Consider the following 23655-nt stretch of genomic DNA (forward strand, 5'->3'; position numbering starts at 1 on the left):
GTCTCTGCCAAGAAGGGATCCTCACTTCTTCCCTTCCAGGGACACATTTAATGAATCAGCCCATCGGCCACCTGAGACCTAAGCACTGTCCCCGAAGGCCCCACCCCCACCCCTCTCTCCAAACCCCTCCCCCCAGAGCTCAGCCGGTCAAGGAGCTCAGAGACAATTTCCCTTCTTTTCCCTTATTATCCGTACTAGCTGGCTCTGAGGAGCCAGAGGGAGGGGAAAGGGCATGGGGAACAGGGATCTAAATGCAACTGTGTGGGGAGATTGAGAACAGGGACTCACCCACAATGACTAAACCTTTTTGAACCACATTTTATTAGTGGGCATAGAGGCTCAGGGCAGGAGGGAGCAGCGTTTAGAGGAGAGCTCTGGAAGGGTTGGGAAAGTCCTCTTCAAGAGTCCTTCTGTCTCCAAGGCCCACCTCATGATCAGAGGGGCTAGACACAAGATGCCCCACAGAGGCAGTGCTGCTCCCAGAGAAAGAAGCTGTGTCTCTGCGGGAGCCTGTCCTCACTACACAGTCACCTCCAGGCCGTCACTCCCCTTCTTCTTGCAAATAAGCTTGCTCTTTTCACCACGCCCAGGGCCCTGGATGACCTTGACAGCCACACTGCTCTCCTTGAACCTCAATGAGAACCTGGAGGGGGAACAGACAGAAGAACTAAAGCTAGTGCCCCCATCTCCTTAGCCCTACTCCTACATATCCATGATGGTTTCCTCTCCTGGCTCTGAAGCCAGCACACGGTACATCCCCCACCCTCTGTGAGATGACTCAAGGTCTCAGAGAACTTGGGTAAGGGACTAAGAAACACTGCCAAGACCTGCTCTGACATAGCATCCTTCACTTTTATTGCACAAATTTCCCTGGTCACAATGACCATCAGCCCGGTCATCTGTCTTAAGCTGTCCCTCACCACCATGGCCTTACCTCTCAGTCACAGTGACAGAAAGCTGCCTCTGCGTGGCATCCAGCACAGCCTGGTACATTTTTGTCAGCAGTTCTATCACATGGTCACTGACCAACAGGAAGTCACCCTTGGATCCCACTGGTGACATCTTATAAGAGGAAAAAACAGCAGGAAAGGGATTCATTTTTTTCTCCTCAGAAGTAGGTTAAGGGATATGAAAGACCCAGAGTGAGAGGTCTGGCCCCCATCAGCCCCAGATGCCCACCCTCTTTGGCCCCATCAGCTCAGATACCTCATTCAGATGCAAACCAAAGAGTCCATCCTGGAGGCTCGTGACTGATACCCCAGCCACACTGTCCAACCCAATGACAGTTTTGGCCTGGGACTTCTTGGAGTCTGTGAGAATCACATGCCCCCTGGTTAGGAGGAGAATCCGGGCAGAAGTCTAGGGATGGAACAGGAGAGAGTGAGGATGGGCAGGATCAGCCTCCAGTCCGTTCTACTCGGCAGAGCACACACAGCCCTGTTCTCTGCCACCCACTGGCCCCAGATCTGGATGGGACTGTGGGGAAGAGTTCAGCATGCAGGCCTTCACCTTGCCATTGCCACGGTTGACCTTCTTCACAGTCTCTGCCATCAGAATCGGGTCTTCCTCCCTGCCCTTCAGCTTCTGCAGCTTGGGGTTACTTTGCAGCCCAATGTAGTCACCACGGAATGGAATGGGGACACTAAGGACACATGGAAGGTACACAGTGGGGATACGACCTTGCACCTCCCCACCCTCAGAGTATCTATCCTAGTTCTCTGGGCCATTCCCCCACCCTTCATCATATCCTTTGTCTCAGTGGTTCATAGATGTTATCCAGGACCAACAATATCAGCACCACTGGCAGACCTGGTAAGTCAGAAACTCTGAGGAAGGGCACAACATCTGGGTGTCTACAATCCTGCCAGGTTGACGCTGATGCAGGCTTAAGTTTGAGAACCACCTCTGGATGGAACTAGCTGTGCAGGTTCTGAGCCCTCACCTCTGGGGGTAGGAGGCCTTCTTGCCCTTGAACAGTTGGCTGGCACAGAGCTTCTCCCTCAGCATCTGCACCTGCTTGGGGGACAGCTGATCGCGGAACTTCTTGCACTGTAAGGAAGGGGGAATAGCAGCTAAGATCATAGAGGTGAGGGCAGGCAGAGCTGGGGAGGAAGGTAAGACATGGACTAGCACATATTAGAGGAGAAGAGGAACAAAGGGAAAAGGACAGGCACTGGATGCTTCAGAAGTGTGTGCACTTCAGGAGAGGTCCAGGGCTGAGGATTGCTGAAGAGGAGGGAAGAAGCTGGAGAGGGAAATGGAAACTATCATGTATGAGCATCATGAGGCATAGGCTCAGCACACAGGGCAAGGCTTAGCTCAGATGGGGGCTCAACAAGTATTTCCTGAATAAAAGAACAAATGTCATCACACTGAGTAAAATCAGCCAGTGACAAAAAGACAAATACTATATGATTCCAAGTAATAGGAGGTATCTGTGATAGTCAAATTCATAGAAACAGGAAATAGATTATAAAGTATGTGGGGGGAGGTAATGAAGAGTTAATGCTTAATGGGTACAGAATTTTAGTTTGGGGTGAAGAAAAATACATGATGGTGATGATTGCACAACAACGTGAAGGTACTGGACACCACTGAACTGTACACATGAAAATAGCTAAAATGGTAAATGTTATGTAATCCATATTTTACTACAATAAACGAGTAGAAGAGGGAGGCAGAAGATGGAGATGAGAAAACCACAAAGGAGAGGAGAGGTGCCTGTCCTTACCTTCCATTGGTGGAAGAGCTGATGCAGCTCCTCATTAGCCCTGTTGAAGCACTTGTAGGGGGCCGCTGGCCATGTGTTGTCCAAGACCTTGGTAGATGGCAAATTGTTCTTCAGGCCCAGCAGGAATTTCTGTGCCTGGGTTGGGAGCAGAGGATTGGGAGTGGAATGATGATAAGTAACATTTCGTGGCAGGCAGACTCACACCCAGATCCTGCCACTCACCAGGAAGAAGGCTGCCCCTATGAGAAGCAAGAACAGAGTCAAAGAGACAAGGAGATCTATTAACATGAAGTGTAGATAGGGACTAGGAGGTGAAAGCATGAATGGAGAGTGGAGGGAGACAAAGACTAGCTTCAACCAGGGACCAGTTACCCAGGGCAGTGAAGTGGGAGGAACCAATACAAAGGCTGGTCTTAACATATTGCTCCCATGTTTCCTATACTCTCAGCTCAGTGGCCTACAATTGGTGGCCACTGTCTGTGTTGGCTACTCGATGGGTAGCAAATCTGCTCTCCTCTCTGATCAGTCAGGTCTAACACCTCAGTCTGCCATTCAAACTCCCCCATTTAGAACCCCATTTAGGATCCTCTGCACTTCCCTTCCACACCAACCAGATAGGACTCCTTACCACACCTCTACTCAGCCCACACACTCTCCTTCCATGCCTAGCCTCCCTTAGCTTAGGTCTGCCCACCCAGATTCTGCTGCATCCTTTGAGATACAGCTCAAGCCTTCCCTGATTCTCCAGGCAATAGAGTGCCTCTCCTTACTCTGAAGCCTCCTCATACTTTGTCTAGACCTCTGTGTTTACATTACAGTTATTTGTATAGAAAACATCTTCCCCTTCTAGATAGGGAGTCTTTGGGAGTAAAGATCTCATAGTACCATTTTTTTTTCACCATTCAACATTTATTGTCTCTCTGCCTGTCACTCTTCTAGGTATGAGGATACAGCAGTGAACAGAGTGCATAAAGTCTTGATTGTCATTGGGTTTACATTCTACAGGGGGGTAGGGAAGGAGACAGACCACAAGCAAAAGAATACAAAATGCAATATCAGATAATGCTATCTGATAGGATGCAAAGAAGCAGGCCCTGCGGCAGATATGACACATTCCAGAAACACAAAGAAAGACAGTATGGCTGGAGTAGATTGAGCAAGAGGTAAGAAGAACCTTGGTTAGGGGCAGATCCTGAAGGACCACGTAGGTTTTGGTGAGGGTGTGGCAGCTTTTTACCATTAGAGGGCTTAAAGCAGAAGAGTAACATGATCTGACTTAAGGTGTTTTTTTTTTAAATACCTAATATGGTTTATTTTTTATTTTGAGTTTTTATGTTTGCAGAAAAGCTAGGAAAAAAAATCTTTTATGAACACATGTATACTGTGTACCCCTTACCTAATTCCCCAACTAATAATGTTAACATTCTGCCCTCACTGTATGCTCTTTCTTATGTATACTAGCACACACATACATACTCACATAGACACAAATCCTTGCTACCCCACTATCCTTCGTAGGTTACAGATATCATGACATTTCCCCCCTAGAACTTCATCATGCATCTCCAAAGAGCAGGGATACTCTTGCACAACCATAATTCTATCACACCTAAGAAAATCCACATTCATTAGAAACACTCATCTAACAGCCATCTAGGCTCAAATGTCTCCATATGTCCTTTATAAGCTTCTAAACATGTCCTTTTTAGCTCCATTTTTATTTTTCCTGTTCTAAGATGCAATCAAATTTGATGCATGATATCTTACTGTTTAGCCTCTATAATTTAGAACAAGGACTGTTCAGTTTTTACTGCCCAGAGAACACCTAGCACCCTGTTTGTTTATGGCATAGACTTATTGAAGATAGGGAAAATAACTTGATCTTGGGTATTGCAAAATGATTGGAATTTTTATGAAAATGTTTTACTAAGACGTGAGGTTTAAAAATTATAAAAATTACAATAGACAAAGGCAGAGCACGTGGTGTATTGCTGTCACTCTGCAAGAACTGCCCAAGTCTCTTCTCAGAAGCTGGCTTGGGCCACAGGACCTGAACCTGGCGAGGCCTCTAGTTACTCTGGAGTACCCAGTTCTTGGTCTGGTTTGATTTAATTCAAGAAACATTCTAAGCATCTCTCATAATCTCCTTTGTTCCAATCAGTGTGGAACATCTGAAAACTTTATTCTTATTGCTTGTTTTGTCTATATTTATAGAGTTCTGCCCTTCCCTATGCATTCCTCCTGCCTCTTCTGCCAAGGGCCATGAGTTTCCCAGGCCTATGTTATTATCACACAGTCTTAGGCAGTGGTTAAAAGCCCTGGAGTCAAATATTTATATCCCAGCTCTATCATTTACCAGCTATGAGACCCCTGAGTCTTAGGGGTTTTTTGTTTTGTTTTTGTTTTTAACCTATAAAATGGAGGAAAGAAAAGAGACTACTTCATAGGACTACTGAAAAACCTTAAAAGTTCAGCATATGGGTTGGGGATATAGCTCAGTGGTAGAGAACTAGCTTGCCTATCATGAGGCCATGGATTCAATCCCCAACCCCAAATAGGGGGAAAAAAAAAAGAAGTTAAGCATGTAAAGAGCTTACCACATAGTAAGTGTTTAAAATATAATGGGCACATAGACTAGCCTTAGTTATCATCAGGCCTTGGCAAACTATGGAATAGTGGGGAAACACTGGAGGAATGATGCCTAGAGTCCCTACATGCTTCTATGGTGGGGTGTGATTTATTGAAATCTGAACCAAGCAGCTCCTGGGTTGACACTCAACAGCTGCCTGATAAAATACAGGTGAAAGAAAGTGCAAGGGCCAGTCAGGAGATAGGAGCAAAATCAGATTACAGGTCTCAGGTATGGAGCAAGAAAGCACGTACTCTAGAGGTGCAGACACACTGGAGCCAGCAGGAGAGGAGGCCAGGTGAGGAAAAGGCCAGGGAGGAAAGAATTTCCCCAGGAGGTGGGAGGAATCAAGACTGGGGGGGACAACCCGGAGGCCCTGAGCCTCGGAACGCCAGCTCCCCTCCTCAGCAGAGGGTCCCAGCCTCTCTGACAACAAAGAGAGGCTCCAATGAGTAGTAAGGGTCCTAACAACTGTCCAAAATCTCACTGATGGAAATCAGTTATAATTATTGCAGTCCTCTGGCCAATCTCCTCTCCTCCTTCCCCTCTCTGGCCTTTCCCAGGGCTTCACTAAACTGCTGCTTTCTCCCTGGCTTCCTTTCAGACACTTTCAGAAGCACCACTGCTATCTGACAGGTGACTCCAGAAATCACACTTCTCTGTACCATTTTCCTCCCTGGAAACTGCTCACAGTTTTGTTTTGTTTTTTAATATTTTATTAGCTGTTGGTGGACCTGTATTTATTTATATGTGGTGCTGAGTATTGAACCCAGTGCTGCCTCACACATCCTAGGCAAGGGCTCTACCACTGAGCCACAACCCCAGCCCCACTGCTCACAGTTTGAATGTGACCCAGGGCCTGGCTTCTTCCTGCCCATCTTGACCCAAGTCCTCCAGAATTGAGAGAGATCCTTCCTGAGATTCATTTTCTGACTTGCCTGATATGGATTCAGAGGGCATAGAAGGAAGATGAGAATTCCTTTACCCTAACCCCAAAGTAGATCTTGGAAGGTTGGGCCAGTTAACCCTCTGTGTGTCCTCACTCTGTCCTGATATCCCAGTCATTCCTCCAACCCATTATCCCATGGACCAGATGGCAGACGTGCTGGGACCCTTTCTGCTACAAGCTTCCAGCAGTATCCACTCAAGCCAAAATGCTGTCTGATTCTGCTCTGGGCCTGAGGCAGGCTGGGGCCACTCCCCACAGGCTGCTGCTCCATCCAGTCTTTTTCTAGGACTCAGGTACACACAAGCTGAGGAAGCTCTTGGGGAAAGCTTGAGTCACCTCTTCCTCTTCCAAATCTGCCCCAACCTCTTCCACCCTCCACTTCCACCCTAACACTCAGCACTTACTATGCTCTTATAGATGAAATTTGACAAGGTGAGGGCAGCTCCTGACCGGAAGTATTTTCGATAATTCTTGCGAGCCTGGTGGGGATATACAAGAAAAAAGCCAAAGTGAAGACAGATTCTGGAAGAGGTTATTTTTTCAACCATGAAGGAAGAGAGCAAGATAAAGAGCTGAAACCGTAGGGGTGGATGGGTGTGAAGTCAGACAGGTGGCGGTGAGGGGAACACCTACCGCAGAAGGCAGAGCCCTGCTGCTCTGACACACGTACAGATCTCCTGGACACCCCCTCACACAGGCCAGCGTGGGAGGAATGCCTGGGTGCCACAGACCCGCCCTTGGGTTTCCTTCTCCCCAGAAGCTGGCTCAATCCAGGGGAGGGGGAGTCACGTGCAGAGAGGATCCCTTCTACCTCCCCCTTACCTTCCACCCTCTCACGAAAGCCTGGATCAATAAAGCCGATGCCTTCATCCTCCCATAGTGTTTCTTTTGCTGTAGAAAACATTAGTACTGTGAGAAAAATCCACATCCTGAATCACCTCTCTCATGCTAATGAAAGGGTTGGGATTTGGAGAGCAACTGTACCTTGTTGCCCCGAAACCAAGCTGATATGAGGATCTGACTCTTCCGCATCAGCTGGTAGTGGGTTCGGCAGCGCCAACCCCGGTAAGTCTTCTGTATGAGGGTGGCCAGCTGCTGGAGCCTCAGGCGTCTCTGCTCTTCCAGATAGAAAAGCTGTGGGGGAAGAAAGGGTGGGGCAGAGGCGCTGGCCTAGGGAACAGTGCTGTCCTCCTGGACCCCCCAGGACCACAGGCTTCCCAGCCCTCAAGGAGCTCTGCTTCAGGCAGAGGCCCTCAGAGAAGGCCAGGCTGCACACCCAGCTCCCAAAACTCAGGGCAGGGTAACACTCATGAGGATTCAGTTCCCAAGGATAGGTCTCCTGCAGACTTCCTGAGCCACTGTCCATTCCAGGTTATGGGTACCACCTTCCCTCCAGCCTTTCTTAAGTGGGATTTTGAATCCTCCACCTTCCACCCCCACCAAATGCAACAGCACTTTCTAACTCACAGTCTTGGGGCTTCTGATGAAAATCTTTGTCTTCCCAAAGGCCAGCTCCTCTGACGACATGCTCAACTCCCCCAGCAACTTCTCAACTCCCTCCCTACAGAAGCAAATGGGGGAAAGCTGTAGAGGGACATCTCAGAAGAGTCCTCTTCCACGTTGCCCCCTAACCCTTTCAGCCTCTGGGAAGAGATCTTTCGTTTCCACCAGTATCCATCCACCAGCTTCAGGAGATATGGCTGGCGCCTCCAGAAGCCTTCCCCAGAGATGTTCCCTGTGCTGCCCTTCACTGCTTCCTAGTCTCCCCACAGTGTCTTACCTGTCTCCTCCATTCCAGTGAGGCCAGGTGCTCCGGCTCAGCAGTCGGTACCTTTCCAGGAAAGACTTGTAGCCCTGCCGGTAGGCATAGCCTGCCCTTCGCACCCGCACATTCTCCAGCAGTCCCAGGTACCGTGCCTGCACTGCCACCAGCTCTGAGGAGAACCGACCTTGCTGCTGATGCTCATTGGGCTTTATGCACCTGGTAGGAAATGGAGTAAAGTACAGGATTCAGGAGCAGATACAACTGCTGGTGGGGACTATCCTGGTCTCCACACAACTATTCTGTACACAGTCTCCTTAGCTGAAAATTTCAGTGAAAGTGAACCACTCATCTTCCCAGTTTCACTCACTACTCTGATACTATCCTCTCCACCTACAAGCCATTCAGCTTCTCATCTGGCTCTGTCTTCCATGAAGAAAGGATCTCTGACACCCTGTTCCAGAGACATCCCCCACGGACATGTTCTGCACTGCATGGAGCCTGCACATGTCATCACCTATGAAGCATGTTCCCCTGTGTGCCCAACTTGTCACCTGATGTAATTGGGGTTCTTGGAATACAGGTTCTTCATGAGAATTGCCACAGAATTCTTGAACTGGGACCCAGCAGTTGGGGGGCGTTTGAGAGATGCCTGTTTGGGATTGCCCTCAGGGAACAAAGACCGAAGGAGAGGGTGCTGGGCCTTCCACATGGCCTGGGACAAGTCTCGGAAGAGTAGGTCATTATTCTTGTCAATGAAGCTGGTCACATTGTACATTACCTATAGAGAAGCAGTTATTGGTTTAAAAATTCCACGCACTGTTCCAGCACTGGGCCCTCACAGTCTTGTTGTAAAGTATTGTCAGCTCTTATCTCACCCCAAACCCCACCCCCAGCTGCCTTCAGCCTGTGCCCAGGCCCTAGTCTTTACCCAACATTCCTGCTATATCACCTTGCCCGCATAGTGGCAGATGCGAAAGCAGCTGAGACCCATGTTGTGGTCATACAGGCGCTGGGCATTCTGGGTGACTTTGCTCTCGTAGTGACTGTGGTTGCAGAAGAGCTGGTTCAGCTTCGCTAGGAAAGTAGAGTCACTGACCACCCCAGGCCGCAGGCACTCCTCATCCAGCATGGCCAGGATGCCTCGTTGATTCTGGGTCAAGGGAACAAGATCAGTGCAACCTAGACCTGATCCTTCAAGATGTCCACATTCTCATCATTGCCTGCTCTAGCCCTTCATAGCCTTTGCTCTCCTTTACCATTCTTACCAAGGGGACAGTGGAGAGAAAGACAGGAGAAGGATGTTCTGGAAAGGGAGGTCCTAGAGGTAAGAAAAAGATAACTCACATGTTCAATGAGGTTACAGATGATGCCATTATCAAAATATTCCACCTTTGTCCATGGTATACCCTGGTAAGGGGAGAGAGAAATTGTAGGAGCAGATTCAAATCAAGTCTCCAAAGACCTTCCTTTTACCTATTCTACAAAGGACCATCAGAAAAGCCTATAATTCCAAGGGTCCTTAGTATGGTTCTATTTATGTCCTGTCCCTTCAAGTTGGTGGAGAATTTGAGGGGTGAGTGGACACACAAATGGCAGGAACCAGAGCCACCTGAAAGAATAGGTGAGACATTGCAGGTAGTGCAGTATGGGAGGAAAGTATAATATTTTGAGTGGAGAACAGGACAGAGATTACTCCAGTATGGGAGTGGGGAGGGATCCATGTGTCTGTGGAAGAGTAATGGCTACTCTTCTCTGACAATAATCTCTAAGACTGGAACACTTGAGCAAGAGTTTAGCATCAAAAATAAAACTCAACTGATAACACTTTCTAAGATCTACATCAGTAATTTTCAGACTTGAGAGTTCATCCTAATCACCTTGAGGGCTTGCTAAACACAGATTTCTGGTCCCCAACTAAGTTTCAGATTCAGCAGGTCTGAGATGGTGCCCAGGAATTTACATTCCCAACATGTTCCTAGGTGATGCTAATGTTGCTGGTCTAGGACCACACTTTAAGAACCACTGATCTAGACCATACTTTGGGAAAATATAAAACTTTAAAAAGCAAAAATGGCACAACAGCAAAAGACTCAAAGACAATCGTTCTCTGCTTTAGGGAATTGTTGAGCTTCAGGCCCACAGTCAGGATAGCTCCTAATCTCTCCCAGGCTGAGGTCACTCCCAAATGTGGCTAGGGAGCACAACCCTTTCTTTTTTTCCAAGTCTTTGGAGAAAGTAGAAGGAAATTAAATCAAGTTTCTCTCCAACTTCATCCTAAAAATATCTTCCCTAACTGGTTAAATGAATTACGATAACCTTATAATCCTGTGTAGGTATAAAAAAGATCTTTATGTGGAAAAATCTCTTGCTAAGTGATGATAACAAGATATACAACACTATATTTACTGCCATTTGTATAATTTTTGTAGAAAAATACATTTACATATTGCTTGTGTCTCTGCAAGAAACCTCTGAAAGGAGGCCCATCTTGTTTGCCTCTGGCAGGGGATGGAAACTAGGAGGCCAGGGACAAGGATGGCAGGGAGACTTTGTGTATACACCTTTTTAAGCTTTTTGAAATTTGAAGCACGGGAATTATTATCTATTTGGTAATTTAAATTGTTAAAATAAAAATACACGAGGGCTGGGGATGTGGCTCAGCGGTAGCGCGCTCGCCTGGCGTGCGTGCGGCCCGGGTTCGATCCTCAGCACCACATACCAACAAAGATGTTGTGTCCGCCGAGAACTAAAAAAAATAAATAAATAAATATTGGATATTCTCTATCTCTCTCTGTCTCTCTCTCTCTCTCTCTCTCTCTCTCTCTCTCTCTCAAAAAAAAAAAAAATACACGAAACAACTTCAAAAACTATTTCACACATTGTGACCATATTGCCTGAAATTCTGCCACAACAGATTCTTGAGAATTAACAAGGAATATCCCTGGGAGGGTTTTGAAGAGTGAGACAGCCATTCACACTTTGGGATGGATTAGCTCAATCAGAGAACTTTTCTAACGCCTCACCATTGAAAACAGGAGTTTGCACTGAATCAGGGAAGGGGTATGGAAATTTGGAGCCATGGGGCACTTCCAGTGAGGAAGTCTGGAATCAGGATGCTATGAGGGGATGGCAACATCAGCAAGCGCCCAGAGGAAACAAAGGATTCTGAGATGTTGGAGAAAGGCACAGAAAGGGATGTGGGAGGATGCCAAGCCCAAAAGAAATGTCCCTTCTAAATCTGGATCACAGACTGCCATAGGCCATGCACAACTGTCACTTCATTCATGTCAGGACTCTCCACAGACACATCCTTACATGAATCTGTCTGCTGCTTGGCCTGGCCTGGCCTGGAGTGGAGGCTGGGAACACAGAGGATGGGAGCAGAGCATTAGGACTACTTAGTAATGCTGAATGCTCAGCTGTGCAAGAGAAACTTTTCATCCTTTGTGTTCCCATCTGGAGATAATTTAGAGGAAGTTGTGGTCAAGAAGAAAGGAAGATCTGGCATATGTCTGGAAATAATTAAAAGAGTAAGGGGGCACTGGGGATGTACCTCAGTGGTAGAGTGCTTGTCTAGCAGTCATGAGGTCCTGGGTTTGATCCCCAGTAATGGGAGGAAAAAAAAAAGAGTAAGGGAAGGGAGAAGACTTAGCTTACCTCTCTCTTATATTCCTCTTGCTCCTCCTTAAGGGTCAATTCTATGAATACCTGCTGCAGCTTCTCATTGCAGTAGTTGATCACAAATTGCTCAAAGCTATTATCCTGAGGGTTAAAGAGAGAGATCAGCTCACCCAAGACCTTTCCTCCCTTGCAGCCCTACCTCCATCCTCTCACATCCCCCCATCAGCCTGCCCTCCGTAACCAGGAAGCAGGCTGCTGAGGTTGGGTGAGACTCTCTCACCTCTAATATCTCAAAACCGTAGATATCCAGGACCCCCATTACCTTCTTCTTCTCTCCAATGCCTACCTGAAGAGGAGAAAAGATAAATCTAAGGACAGGCCCTATGAGCACACCAGACCAGGCCCTTCTGGAGCAGACAGGGTCAGAGTGGGGGCAAAGAGGACTAGAATGAGTTTGACCAAGCTGAAAAGGAACTGTGGTATCTTATTCTCCTTCTCCCTCCATAAGCTGCAGGATAAGCAGAGGAGGAGGAAGGAAGAAAAGGAAGATAGAGATAGATTCCAGGATGATGTTCCCATGATATGAGGTAGAAAGACATTAAAATCCTTTCAGGATAATAACTATCCCTTATGTTTATAGAGCATTTACAATGAGCTTATTTAATGAGCTTATCATAACCTTATAAAGTATGATTATTCCCATTTTTCAGACCAAAAAAATCAAATTTCAAAAGGGAAAAGTAATTACCCCAGCCTAAATTCAAGTCTCATCTTACCTGCTGCCTTTCAGTAGTAGCTTCTAAGTAGATAGTACTTTCATGTAGATAATTGCTTAAAAACAGCTTTATTTGGGCTGGGGGTATAGCTTAGGATCTTTGTGAAATTGAAAGACCACATAGCTGGGAAGTAGATGAATCAGACTGTCAAACTCAAACACCAGTGATGTTGCCACAACACATGGAAAGGAGCTGTACCCTTCCCCCATCCTCTTTCCATCCATCTCAGAAACCAAGGAATGGAGATGGGGGCCAGTGTAAGAAGCCGCAGCAGGCACAGGGCATTGAGGGAAGAGGCCCATCACTCACTTTGATGCTCTCATTGATTCGATTCACTATCCAGTTGAAGAGGCGGCTATAGATGTTCTTAGCCAGAGCATCACGAGCATACTGAGCCTGCAGGGAGCACGGGCAACTTGGTTAGTGTGGCAGCCACAAAAACAGACTCAAAAGCAGCCCCTTTCAGGAAAGCCCGTACCTGGATGACATTCAGTACGGTGACCACCTTTTCCTTGGCTGTTTCCATGGTCCTTGAGCACAAAGCTCTCTCTAGTTCCTCAGAATTCAAACCCACCATCTCCCCAATCTCCTGAACACCTGGAGTGATGAGGAAATAGAACCTGGCCAAAGAAGGGGCTTCCCTCTGGGGAGAGGATAATAAGTGAAGCTGTCTGTGAGACTGATGCCCTGCGTCTTGCTGGGGAAGTCACTATAGCTAATTCAGAACATGGCCCTGGAGGAATGGGGGTGGGGCAGGCACCGTGGGTGTTGGGATCTAGGCACTCTGTGTGCAACCTCTACTTTAATATGAATATCTCCTGAAATAGTTGTGATTACCCCTATTTTGTATAAGAAGCAACTGAGACTGAGAAATCTTGGATCCAGTTCTATTAAACTTTACCACCTCATTGGGAGTTCTCATTGAGTCTCTGGGGGGAGAACTCAGGGGTGGGCTTCATGAGATTCATCAGGTGAAGTCAATTACACTGGAGATGGTTAAACAGGACTCAAAGTAGGAGATTCAGGATGGGGGCTCTAGCAGGGTGGCACAAACCTTTCCCATCACGAATGCCACTTGCTGGGATTCCACTGGCCTGGAATTCATCAGTCAGTTCCACGTTTCCCAGCTTCAGGACCAGGGCTGTCACCTCTAGCACTTGTCGAATTTCCTCCTCTGAGAACCCAATCACTGTCATTGCACTCTTGGGGAGAAAGCAGAATTCAAGCTGAACTAGTGGTACCAGTCCAATCCCATCTTTTTCAAAGCCAGAACCTGGGCTCAAGGGACAGACTAAGAGTCTGAGCCTGCCCCACATTGGTCACCCACCTGTACATCTTGGAAGTTGGAGGCATCATCCATGCCACCCACTGTGGACACTTCCTTGTTCAGATAGGTATAGGCACTTGCATCCCGCTCGAGCTTCAGGGCCTCTGGGAGGGCCAGCATAGAGGAAGAGGGTTAGTACTAGGCTCTCTGTAGCCCTCTAGCCTTGACATCTTGTCATCTCACTCTCCTTGCCCTCAGTGGATTCATTCCTTTATTCCTAAGGACCATTTTGGTCTTAGGCTCTTCCCTTTTCTCCTTTGTTTGAGGATTATTAATTCCTATATTGATAGATCTAGGTAGTATTTAAGGCTTGGGTATTTATACTTGTTGTTTTCCCAACTTTTATGAAAGAAAAGCTTCATTTGCCACTTCTCCCCACACTTGGGGTTTTAAACAATGAAAACAATCAAGCAAACCCTCCATCCTGTTCAGGTCTCAGTGCCTTTGGGAAGACGAAGGTAAGGGAAGAAGACAAATACCTATCTTCTACCCTACCCCTGGAGCTCAAAACCTCACTCACCCTTGGCCTAGGTTGCTCATTCTTTATATGTTCACCAAGCACCAACAAAGTGGCAGATAGTGTGTTCCCTGACTATGACACCTCTTCTAGAAGATTCATTCTGAGGCTGAGGAGTTGAGTTATATGGCTCTCTTATGTTCCCCTGCAGTGAATCTCTATCCTAGCCCACATCACATGGGCTGCATTTTGGTTTCTTTCTCTCTCTCCCACAAATGAGCAACCTGTGTATTTGGACTGTGTTTTTCATCTCCATATTCTATATGCCTAGCTGACAGGTAGGAACTTTTTTCTTTTAACAAATGAATCAAGGAAATGTTAAAATCTGTATACCTAAATGTTCAAAGCTGTGTACCTAAGATATTCTAATCAGGAAGCTTGAGAGGTGTCAATTATCTCTTTTGCAAATAAGCTGAGAATCAGGGAGTATGCCTTAAACTAGAGTTTAATGGCAGCCCCCTCTAGCATACAAATTTTGAAACAAGAGCCTGCTAAGGAAGGGCATCTGGAGGAAGAATGAGTCAGAAAACCTAGGGATAATGACACCAGGGAGACTCCATCTAGACTCAGTTTAAACTAACAGGTGAGGAAACAAGCTAGAACAAAACTCCAGTGCCTATGATTCAGACAATCCAAACATGGCTGAGACTATTAAGCCAATCAGAAGGATAAGACCTGTGGAGACTCTTGAACCATAGAGATCTCCAGGAGGGGAAATGTAGTCAGGCATAGGACCAGCAGAGAATAACAAGAAACCAAAGGGACAGATGTCTGGGGACCAGAAACTCATGGTTCTCCTAGCAAGAGAGGAAATTAGGAGGTAAATTCTAGCAGGGTCAAAGTCCCACCAGAGCCCACAGTGATGCCCATCCAGAGCCACCTCCATCCAGTCCAGCATCCAGGCTCTTCCCCAGGACAAGGCAAGGGACTCTACACCTTAATCCCCTAAAGCCATTCATACAGGTCTATTGACACCAATCACAGTGTACTGCAATGTATCTGTTTACATGCGTGCTATAACTAGAAGACTAAGTTCTTTAAGGACAGGGCCCGTGTCTTACTAAACTCTGTATCCCTAGAGGCTAACATAATGCCTGATCACAGTAGGTGTTCAAGAGTTATCTGAAGAATGAATGAATGTATAAAACCACTTTAAACTATCTAAGAAGAGAAAATCAGTGACAGAGTCCTAGGTGAGGCTGATGTAGGCCCAGGACAGCTTCAACTAGAGTTCCTTGAAAGTTCTTGAACACTTACAACATCTTAGCTTCTTTCCAACTATAAATAAGCCCATGAAGTTGGAGGTAGGAAGGAAGGTAGATGGGGGTGATTGTTCCATATTTCAGGCCAGCTTGGGGAAAGAGGAATCAGGCAGGACAGAGGGATGAGAGTAGTGAAAAGGCAAGAAGCATATCCCTGGCAATCAATCCGCAGCAAAGGAAGAGAACAGTGGGGTCATGGGATTTGTTCCCAACAATGAGTGGAAAGGTTCCAGCTGGGGAATTCCGACAAGGAGAGGTCTGGGGGCTCAAGGGATGGGCACCACAGGGTTCACAGGGGCCTGGGAATCTGGCTTTGCCATGTGTCCGGGGAAGGCACCTACTCAACAGTTGTGCATCTGCTCCAGCCAGCAGCTGATAGAAAATGTGGAAGTTCCTTTCCCCTTTGAGCTGCTTCACCACTCGGGATTTCTCAAGCAGATCTGGCAGAAAATTAGGAAAAAAACCTCCTGAGGGCCTAGGAAATACCTCGGCATCCATCTCATTCTGCCCTCAGCCCTGGTGCTCCTAGTGGTTGGGAAGTTTCCAGAAGTCTAATGCTCTTCCTTCCTACAGAAGTAAATGAGCAGAAAGGGATGCTGCAGGGCAGGGACAGGAGAGTTGGTGAACAACATGGGGAAGACACGTACAGTTTGTGATGACGCCGCCAAGAGGAGATCCTTTGAAGTCAAACTCAATATCCATGTATTTTCCCTTCAGAGAGAGACCAGAGAATGACTTTGCTTCTCTCCCTCTCACCACCCTGTCTTAATTCCCCACCTGCTCCTCCCAGGCTGGCCACATTCACTCACAAATCGAGAGGAGTTGTTGTTGCGAATGGTCTTGGCATTGCCAAATGCTGCAGGGATAAGAGAGGGCAAGTGAGGTGGCTGAGGGGAGAGAAAACTCCAGAGAAGGGAAGGAGAAATCCTCATGCCAATCTCAGTTTTCAGGCTAAACAGGAGAAAAGTGGTCTTGGAGCACTGGGGAAGTGGGTCTAGGTCTGAGGGATTCTGGGGCTGGGGACTGGGGGAATGGGGGGAATGAAGAGGGCAGAGACCAGAATGCTCACCCTCCAGCACTGGGTTTGACTGAAGTAGCTGTTCCTTCACAGAGTTCACCTGCTCCCCTTTCCCACAGACGGCAGCCACATAAGACATCACTAGCTTGCTAGCCTCTGTCCAGAAGAAACTCTTACTCAGGGGTCCACCCGAGACTAACCCATCCTCCCACCTTCCTCCTTAACTTCCCTCACCCTAGCACCTCACACCCCCTTGGAGTCAGAAAGAGTGGGAACAAAATCTGGGTTGGAAGGAACAGGGCTGGGTTTGGCTTGGAAAGAGGTAGGGAGGAGGTTCCAAAGGTGACGCCAAGGCTTCCTGGCCAGGTGCCTCACCAGTCTTCCCAGCTCCACTCTCGCCTGTGATGAGGATACACTGGTCTAGGTCCCGGTCCCTCAGTGATTGGTATGCCACATTTGCCAAAGCATAGCTGGTAGGGAGGAAGTGGGCTATGACTAATGGGAGGCCAACCCAAGACACCAACTTCACTCAGTCCCTAGCACTATGCTTATTCACACTCCCCAAATGGGTCAGATCAGATAAGAAACAATAGGCCTAGGAAGGGGCCTCCAGAGGGCCAGGGGAGAAGGATGCAGCTGGTGAATCCTCTTTAGGGGATTGTCACAAAGCTGGGAACTTGTCAGTCTTCCCTGGGTCCCTCTACTCACATATGGGGCTTTAACTCATAGAAGGTATAGTCCTGGTATTTGGCAATGAACTCCGGGCCATAGATGGGCAGCTGTTGGTAGGGGTTCACTGAGATCACCACGTTCCCAATGTAGGTCTGGAACCAGGAAGAAGGTGAAGGGAATGAGGCGGGTGGGTAAGGGATGGGAAACATGAACTCTCCAACACACCCTCAGCCAGGGCACCCACAGAAAACTAACATAAATCTCCTTGTTTTCATAACGAAGCTGAAGGTTCTTGAGCAGAGACTCCTCCTCCAGGGGTTCCAGGAGGACAAGGTCCTCCACGCCAATGGTACCTTCTAGGATAGGCATGTCCGGAGGAGCTGTGGATCCTAGGAATAAAAGGGCAATCTGTTGATGTCTGCTTAGCTTAAGGGGCCACATGAAGGGAAGAGGGCAGAAGGACCTGGGAGCTTTCCTTTCCCCCTGTCCAGAAGAATCATTCCCTAAAAGGGCTTTTGGGCCAACCAGGAAGGCCAACATTCTCTGTGGGATGAAGGGGGAACCCTCTGCTCCTGAGGTGGAAAGGACAGAACAACCCGCCTCTGATCACCTGGGGAAGAAGAGCTGCCAGCGATGAGGGAGCAGAGTTGTGCTGGAAGGAGAGAGGGCTAAGGAGGAGAGGGTTAAGCCACAGCCAGGTAGAGAAAGCTCCCTCCCTCCTGCTCTGAGGCCCTGGCCAGCACCCCGACTCTGCTCAATACCCTACTTCTCCAAGCCCCTATTCCAGTCAGCCAACCCCATATAAGTAATTCAGGAGCTCTTCCAGAGGTCTCTCCTCCCCTGCCATTGTTACAACCAGCTTCATTTTTATTTATTATTATATTTTTTTTGTGGTACTAGGGATTGAACCTAGGGCCTCACACATGTTAGGCAAACAGTTTATCACTGAACTACATTCCCAACCCCCTTTTTAAATTTTACTTTGACATAGGGTCTCAATGAATTTCCCAGGCTGGCTTCAAACTTGCAATGCTCCTGCCTCAGCCACCCTGAGTTGCTGGGATTACAGGCATGTGCCACTATGCCTCACTGAGCTTCAACTTTAAATGGTGAGTCAAGGAGGCAATGAATTAGAGAACAGAGGCAGGAGTACTCTGAAAAATATTGGAATTCTTACAGGTACAGTAGCACAGGCCTCTAATAACAGCAACTCAGGAGACTACAGTAGGAGGATCTCAAATTCAAGGCCAGCCTCAGCAACTTAGCAAGACACTATCTCAAAATAAAAAAATAAAAGCTCCTGGGTCAATCCCCAGTACCAAAATCAAACAAACTGGAATTTCCCATAAAAAATGAGAGTGGAGTTTGCTTCCCCAATTAATAAATAGCTGTCAGGCCTCTAGATGTCCTCTATTTTTCCATCTCCAGCTTTTACATCCATTCCTGTAAACTTCTGGCATGGACTTTGTCCAGAAGGACACACCCAGCTTTTTAGTAGCTGGTAGGTGGGCAAGGAGGTAAGCTACAGGGAGAGTGGGGGCTGGGCCCCCATGCAGTAGACACATGGCATGACAGGTATTCTCTCAGGAGGAAGCCCAGCCCTCTTCAGTCTTTCCTGTGGAACTGAGTAGGCGGGGTGGCCTTGTACAGGACAGCAGGGTTTGTACAATGGTCAATGCCACTCCCAAATAGGAATGAGAGAGACACATTCTCCCACTCTCCTGTATCTTAGAACCTGAATGGGGGAGGGGAGGAGAGGGAGAGAAATGAAAGGTGGGGCAAGAAGGGACGGGGCTTTCTTCTTTCCTCAACCTGCTTCCCCTAAGCTCCAGTAACTTCCTAGACACACCTAAGGAGGCAATAAGAATACTGATAAAAGCAGTCTCCAGGAATCATGCAGCATTTACCATGGGCCAGGCTGGGCTCTAAACACTATGCAAATACTAATTGATTTGGTGCTTAGAGTATCCTGATGAAATAGATACTATGGTTATCTCATATTTTCCAAATTAAAAAAAAAAAAAAAGGGGGCTGGGCTACGGTGTAGATCAGTGGTAGAGAACTTGCCTACCACACACAAAGCCCTGGGTTCAATCCCCAGTACTGCAACAACAACAACAAAACAAAAACAAAAAACGCTGAATCTTTGAAGTAACATGGAAGGGTGAGAAGCAGAAGGTGGGTTAGAAAGAGGCATTTTCTTTGGGTTTGAATTTGAGAGGAGTGGGAATGTAATTAGTTGGAGATAGAAAAGGGAAAAGGAAGAAGGCCTCAAGTGGGGCACCCCAAGGTGTGAAAGAGGAGCAGTGACGAGTCAAGGCAGGACTTACCACACTGGTGTAATTCAGCGTCCCTTGGAGAATGGTGAATGAAATCCCAATTTGACAAGAAGCAGGCAGGAGTCCCAGGTGCCAAGGGTGGAGAGGTATCTCAATTAACAGGAGCTGTCCATGGTGTCGGAAAGCCAGGAAAGTGGTTGATCTTTTTCTAATGTCCACTCTTCTGACCTTCCTTTGTGCTGCTTCCTTCAGTCCAAGTTCCCTATGCCAGTCAAGCCAGGAGGGGCTGGGAGAGATGGCTGCTCAGCACAAAGTCCGAGGCTTTTCCTGCTTAGGGTGTGGCTCACTTAACCCTTGCAGGTCTGCCATGCTCAGTCTCACCTGGCTGGATTTCATTGAGAGTTCTTGCTCCATCCACTGTCTCCAAAATTTGGAAGTGAAAGTAGGAAAAATGAAATTCATAGCCAAGGGAAAGGTTTTCCAAGGAGAAGTCAGGAATTGTGCCAAGGAGGAAGGCAGGCTGGAATATCTTCCTAGCAAAGAAAGTACTTCCCTCCAGCCTCCCTTTCCTATCTTATAGGGAGGGAGTCATAGGTTATTCATGATATTATTTGGGGAGTTAAGCAGACAAAATTCCCAAATCTTTCTCTAGTTCCCTCTGCCTGTGAATCAGAACTCGTCACAAAGATTCAAATATTAAAATTCACAGTAGTAATATCTCACATTTGTATGGACATCACAGTTTCACTGAACTCCCGACTATCTCTTCTGAGTAGCCCCACCCTGTGATACAGGCAATGCAGACTCTCCATTCAAAAGGCAAACACTGAGCTCAGAAATATTAGTCCACAGCTACACATGTCAGATCCAGGAACAGAATGCACCGTCCTAAATTTATCCCAAAGTGTAGTTCACATCTGATGTTTGTGATTTTTTTTTTTTATGTGTAGATGGACAGAATGCCTTTGTTTATTTTCATGTGGTGCTAAGGATCAAACCCAGTTCCTCATACATGCTAGGCAACTGCTCTGCCACTGAGCTGCAGCCCCAGCCCATGATGTTTGTAATTTTAATCCTTCTTCAGATCTAGGAACTGAATAAGACTCTGAGATGGTGTTTCCTGCGCATTAGCCTAGCAGAAAGTAGCTCCCTCTGATAGATAAAAAGCCTATCAAATCCAGTTTCCCAAGCACCCTCTCATCTACCAGAAAATTCCTAAACAGCAGGCCTCTTCTGCTTGCCATCCTCTCTCCCAGGCATGCACAAAGAGCAAATTAGGTAATTACACACACTTAACTAAAGATAGAGACTTGATTCTCCAACTCCCAGCCATGGCTGCTTGGTTCAAGGTCCAAATTCTATTGCTCTCACAGAAACACTCTGCAGAAGCCTGGGCCATCAGCAGTTCCATTACCAACCTGCCCTTACATAATTTATTGATCCACTTTATCTACTTGAAGTGGGGGAAAAGCAAGGAAAAAAGAAAGAGAAAGCTGAGTGGAAGTGAGTTAAAAACATTATCGCTGTTAAAGTGGAGCATTACCACAGGATCGGAGGCAGAAGTGACTACAGATCCCATTTTTTAGTGGAGGAAACAAACCTAGAGTGAGAAAATTATTTTTCCAGAGCCACACCACTGCAAATCTGACAAAGTACTAGAACCCAGATCTCATGTTCTCTTGGCCAGGAATCTACAGTCACTTGGGATGTATCTGTGTGTCTACCCATTCATTTATTTGAGTGTTTACTATGTGATCTTAGGAGAGAAGTGACTATAAAATGAAATAGCAACCTTGGGTTTTAAAACAATGGTATGAACACCACAGCCATAGCAACCAACTATGCTAGTCTGCCTAGGACACATGATAGATCCCACCCACCTGGAGGTATGAATTTGGGTATCAAAGTCCTGGGTAAAATGGAACATGTAGGTCACCCTAAATTAGCAAGGTACAAAGAAACACACCCAAGTCTGCAGGGATTTCAAGATCTATTCATCTATCAAAACACGTCCTAAGGTAGGAGGTACAGAGGGATATAGCATTATAATCTCTTTCTAGACAAAACTGAAGCAAATGGAACTTATTAGCTTATTCTTCTACTGAGTCCTAAACCACCCTACTTTGCCCCATTAAAATGTCCAATCTGGAATAGCTCATTGGTAGAGTGCTCCCTTAGCATTTGGTAGGCCCTAGGTTCTCCTAGCACCAGGGGAAAAAAGGTCTGGTCCATGTAATAGGCATGAGGAAACTTTTTGGAGTGGTGGAACATTCTATATCATGATTGTGGTAGTTGTTATACAACTGACCCTGTCGAAATTCAGCAAAACCATACCTGAAACAGATAAATTTTATTATATAATAAATTATACTTCAATAAAGCTGGCAAAAAAAAAAAAATAAAAAGCAAACAAAGAAGAAACAATTCCAAACCCTATCTTGTGGATTTCTAATAAAGCTGGGAGGGCAGCAATCTGATTTAAACAAATTCACTCAATAATTCTGAGATATAAACTTTTTCAAAGATGCTATACAATAAAAATACCTTAAGTTTTAAGATATGATGGGCAAAATATTTGGTAGTAGTTATGCAATAAAAATACCTAAAGTTTTAAGATATGATTGGCAAAATATTTTGGTTCTCATAAGTTATCTGATGTCAATTAGTAATACTTGTTTTGTGTCAGGCATCAAGCCAAGTACTTAACATCCTTGCTATACACAGACCAGCAGCATCTAGACCACCCAGAACCTGATTAGAAATGCAGAATTTGGGGCACAGATAAACATAGTGAATTCAGACAAACATAGTGAATCAGAATTTGCATTTTAATAAGTTTCCCCAAATGATTCCTATGCTTGTCAAAAGTTTAAGGGCTGCTTTATGCATCCTAGTCTTTTTCTATCTTCACTAAAGCTCTGTGATGTAGCCATCTAGCAATTATGCTTCAAGTTTTTATCAACTAAACCATTAATGATCGCTTATGTCTCTTAGTTACCTAGTTAGTATGGAAGGGAAAGGAGAAAGGGTGTCATCAGTGTGCATTCATCTACATAAATTTAGTCTGTATCCTATTTTCTTATTTTGCCAATTTTGTCTTTTAAAAAATATGGACAATGGATTTCCATGTAGTCTAAGGAAAAAGAGAGAAGATAAGTACAGAATTAATACAAATGCCATAAAGAATTCTCAGAATGAAGAAAATAGATAATACCAAAAAGAAAACGGAAGGCCCCAGACTCCTACTACAGAAGCTGGGCCTAGACATAATTGAAGTTTTTATTCCATGGCCCCTATTACAACAGCGCTGCCTCTTCTTTTACCCTACACACATCTCTTGGCAGGCATCCCATAGCTGCATCCACTGAACCCACAGGTCTCCCCAACAATCCTAGTGGAAAAACAAGAGATACTTTAAACTATAAATAAAGAACTAAAGCACAGAGTAGTTCTCTGGACAAGGAGTAACCTTTACTTTGGTTTTTTATGAGACTGCACAGTAGTACAACCTGCTACTTACACAAGAATGTTCTTTGTAACTCAGTGGCAGAGCGCTTGCTTGCCTACCATGTGCGAGGCACTGGGTTCGATTCTCAGCACCGCATATAAATAAATAAAGGTTCATTGACAACTAAAATGAAAAAAAAAAAAATGTCCCTTAGAGATCTGTCACCTGGGAAGGGTGACAATGATGGAAGCAGAAAGACTCAGGATGGGGGAGGATGGTTAAAAAGCAAAGGGAAACTAATGGTATGAACACTGAGGAGTAAATTGCTGATTATGTAGAAACATCAAATCCAAACAAGAAGACTGTAAGTTCATTAAGAGAGACCACTATATAGTCTATAAAACTTTATTAAAATTGGGATTACTTACAAACCATATAATACAAATGAAAAAATACATAAGACATCATTATTTTTTCTTACAGAAAAGTGGGCAAAATGAGACCCATGGCAAAGAGCCATCCCTGATTTTTTTTCTTTCAAACATTCATTAACATTTATTTTAAATATAAATGACAAATCTTTTCTCTAAGTAATACTAAGGCATTACCTGTAGGCTAAAACTCACACAGTGATTTCTTAGCCCTGTTATCTCAACACTAA

The 23655-nt window shown here is 46.0% G+C and overlaps 1 protein-coding gene across 1 annotated transcript; it reads right to left on the bottom strand.

The window, feature by feature from the left end:
- Positions 1–344: 344 nt before the first annotated feature.
- Positions 345–19663, bottom strand: MYO1A (myosin IA). The gene is made up of 28 exons (XM_081311918.1): positions 19598–19663; positions 17523–17656; positions 17304–17419; positions 16971–17065; positions 16647–16751; positions 16387–16433; positions 16225–16288; positions 15919–16017; positions 13799–13902; positions 13526–13673; positions 12950–13068; positions 12781–12867; positions 11976–12041; positions 11732–11836; positions 9419–9481; positions 9024–9224; positions 8626–8852; positions 8090–8290; positions 7777–7870; positions 7294–7443; positions 7132–7200; positions 6714–6788; positions 2732–2866; positions 1943–2049; positions 1510–1642; positions 1207–1359; positions 935–1062; positions 345–643 (listed from the first exon to the last, which is right to left on the bottom strand). Exons 2-28 carry the CDS (start codon positions 17634–17636, stop codon positions 520–522), a joined length of 3129 nt encoding a protein of 1042 aa, XP_081168044.1. The 5' UTR covers positions 17637–17656; positions 19598–19663; the 3' UTR covers positions 345–519.
- Positions 19664–23655: the final 3992 nt, after the last annotated feature.

The sequence above is a fragment of the Spermophilus citellus genome, assembly GCF_964194105.1.
Source record: "Spermophilus citellus genome assembly, chromosome: 10".
Classification (NCBI taxonomy): domain Eukaryota; kingdom Metazoa; phylum Chordata; class Mammalia; order Rodentia; family Sciuridae; genus Spermophilus; species Spermophilus citellus.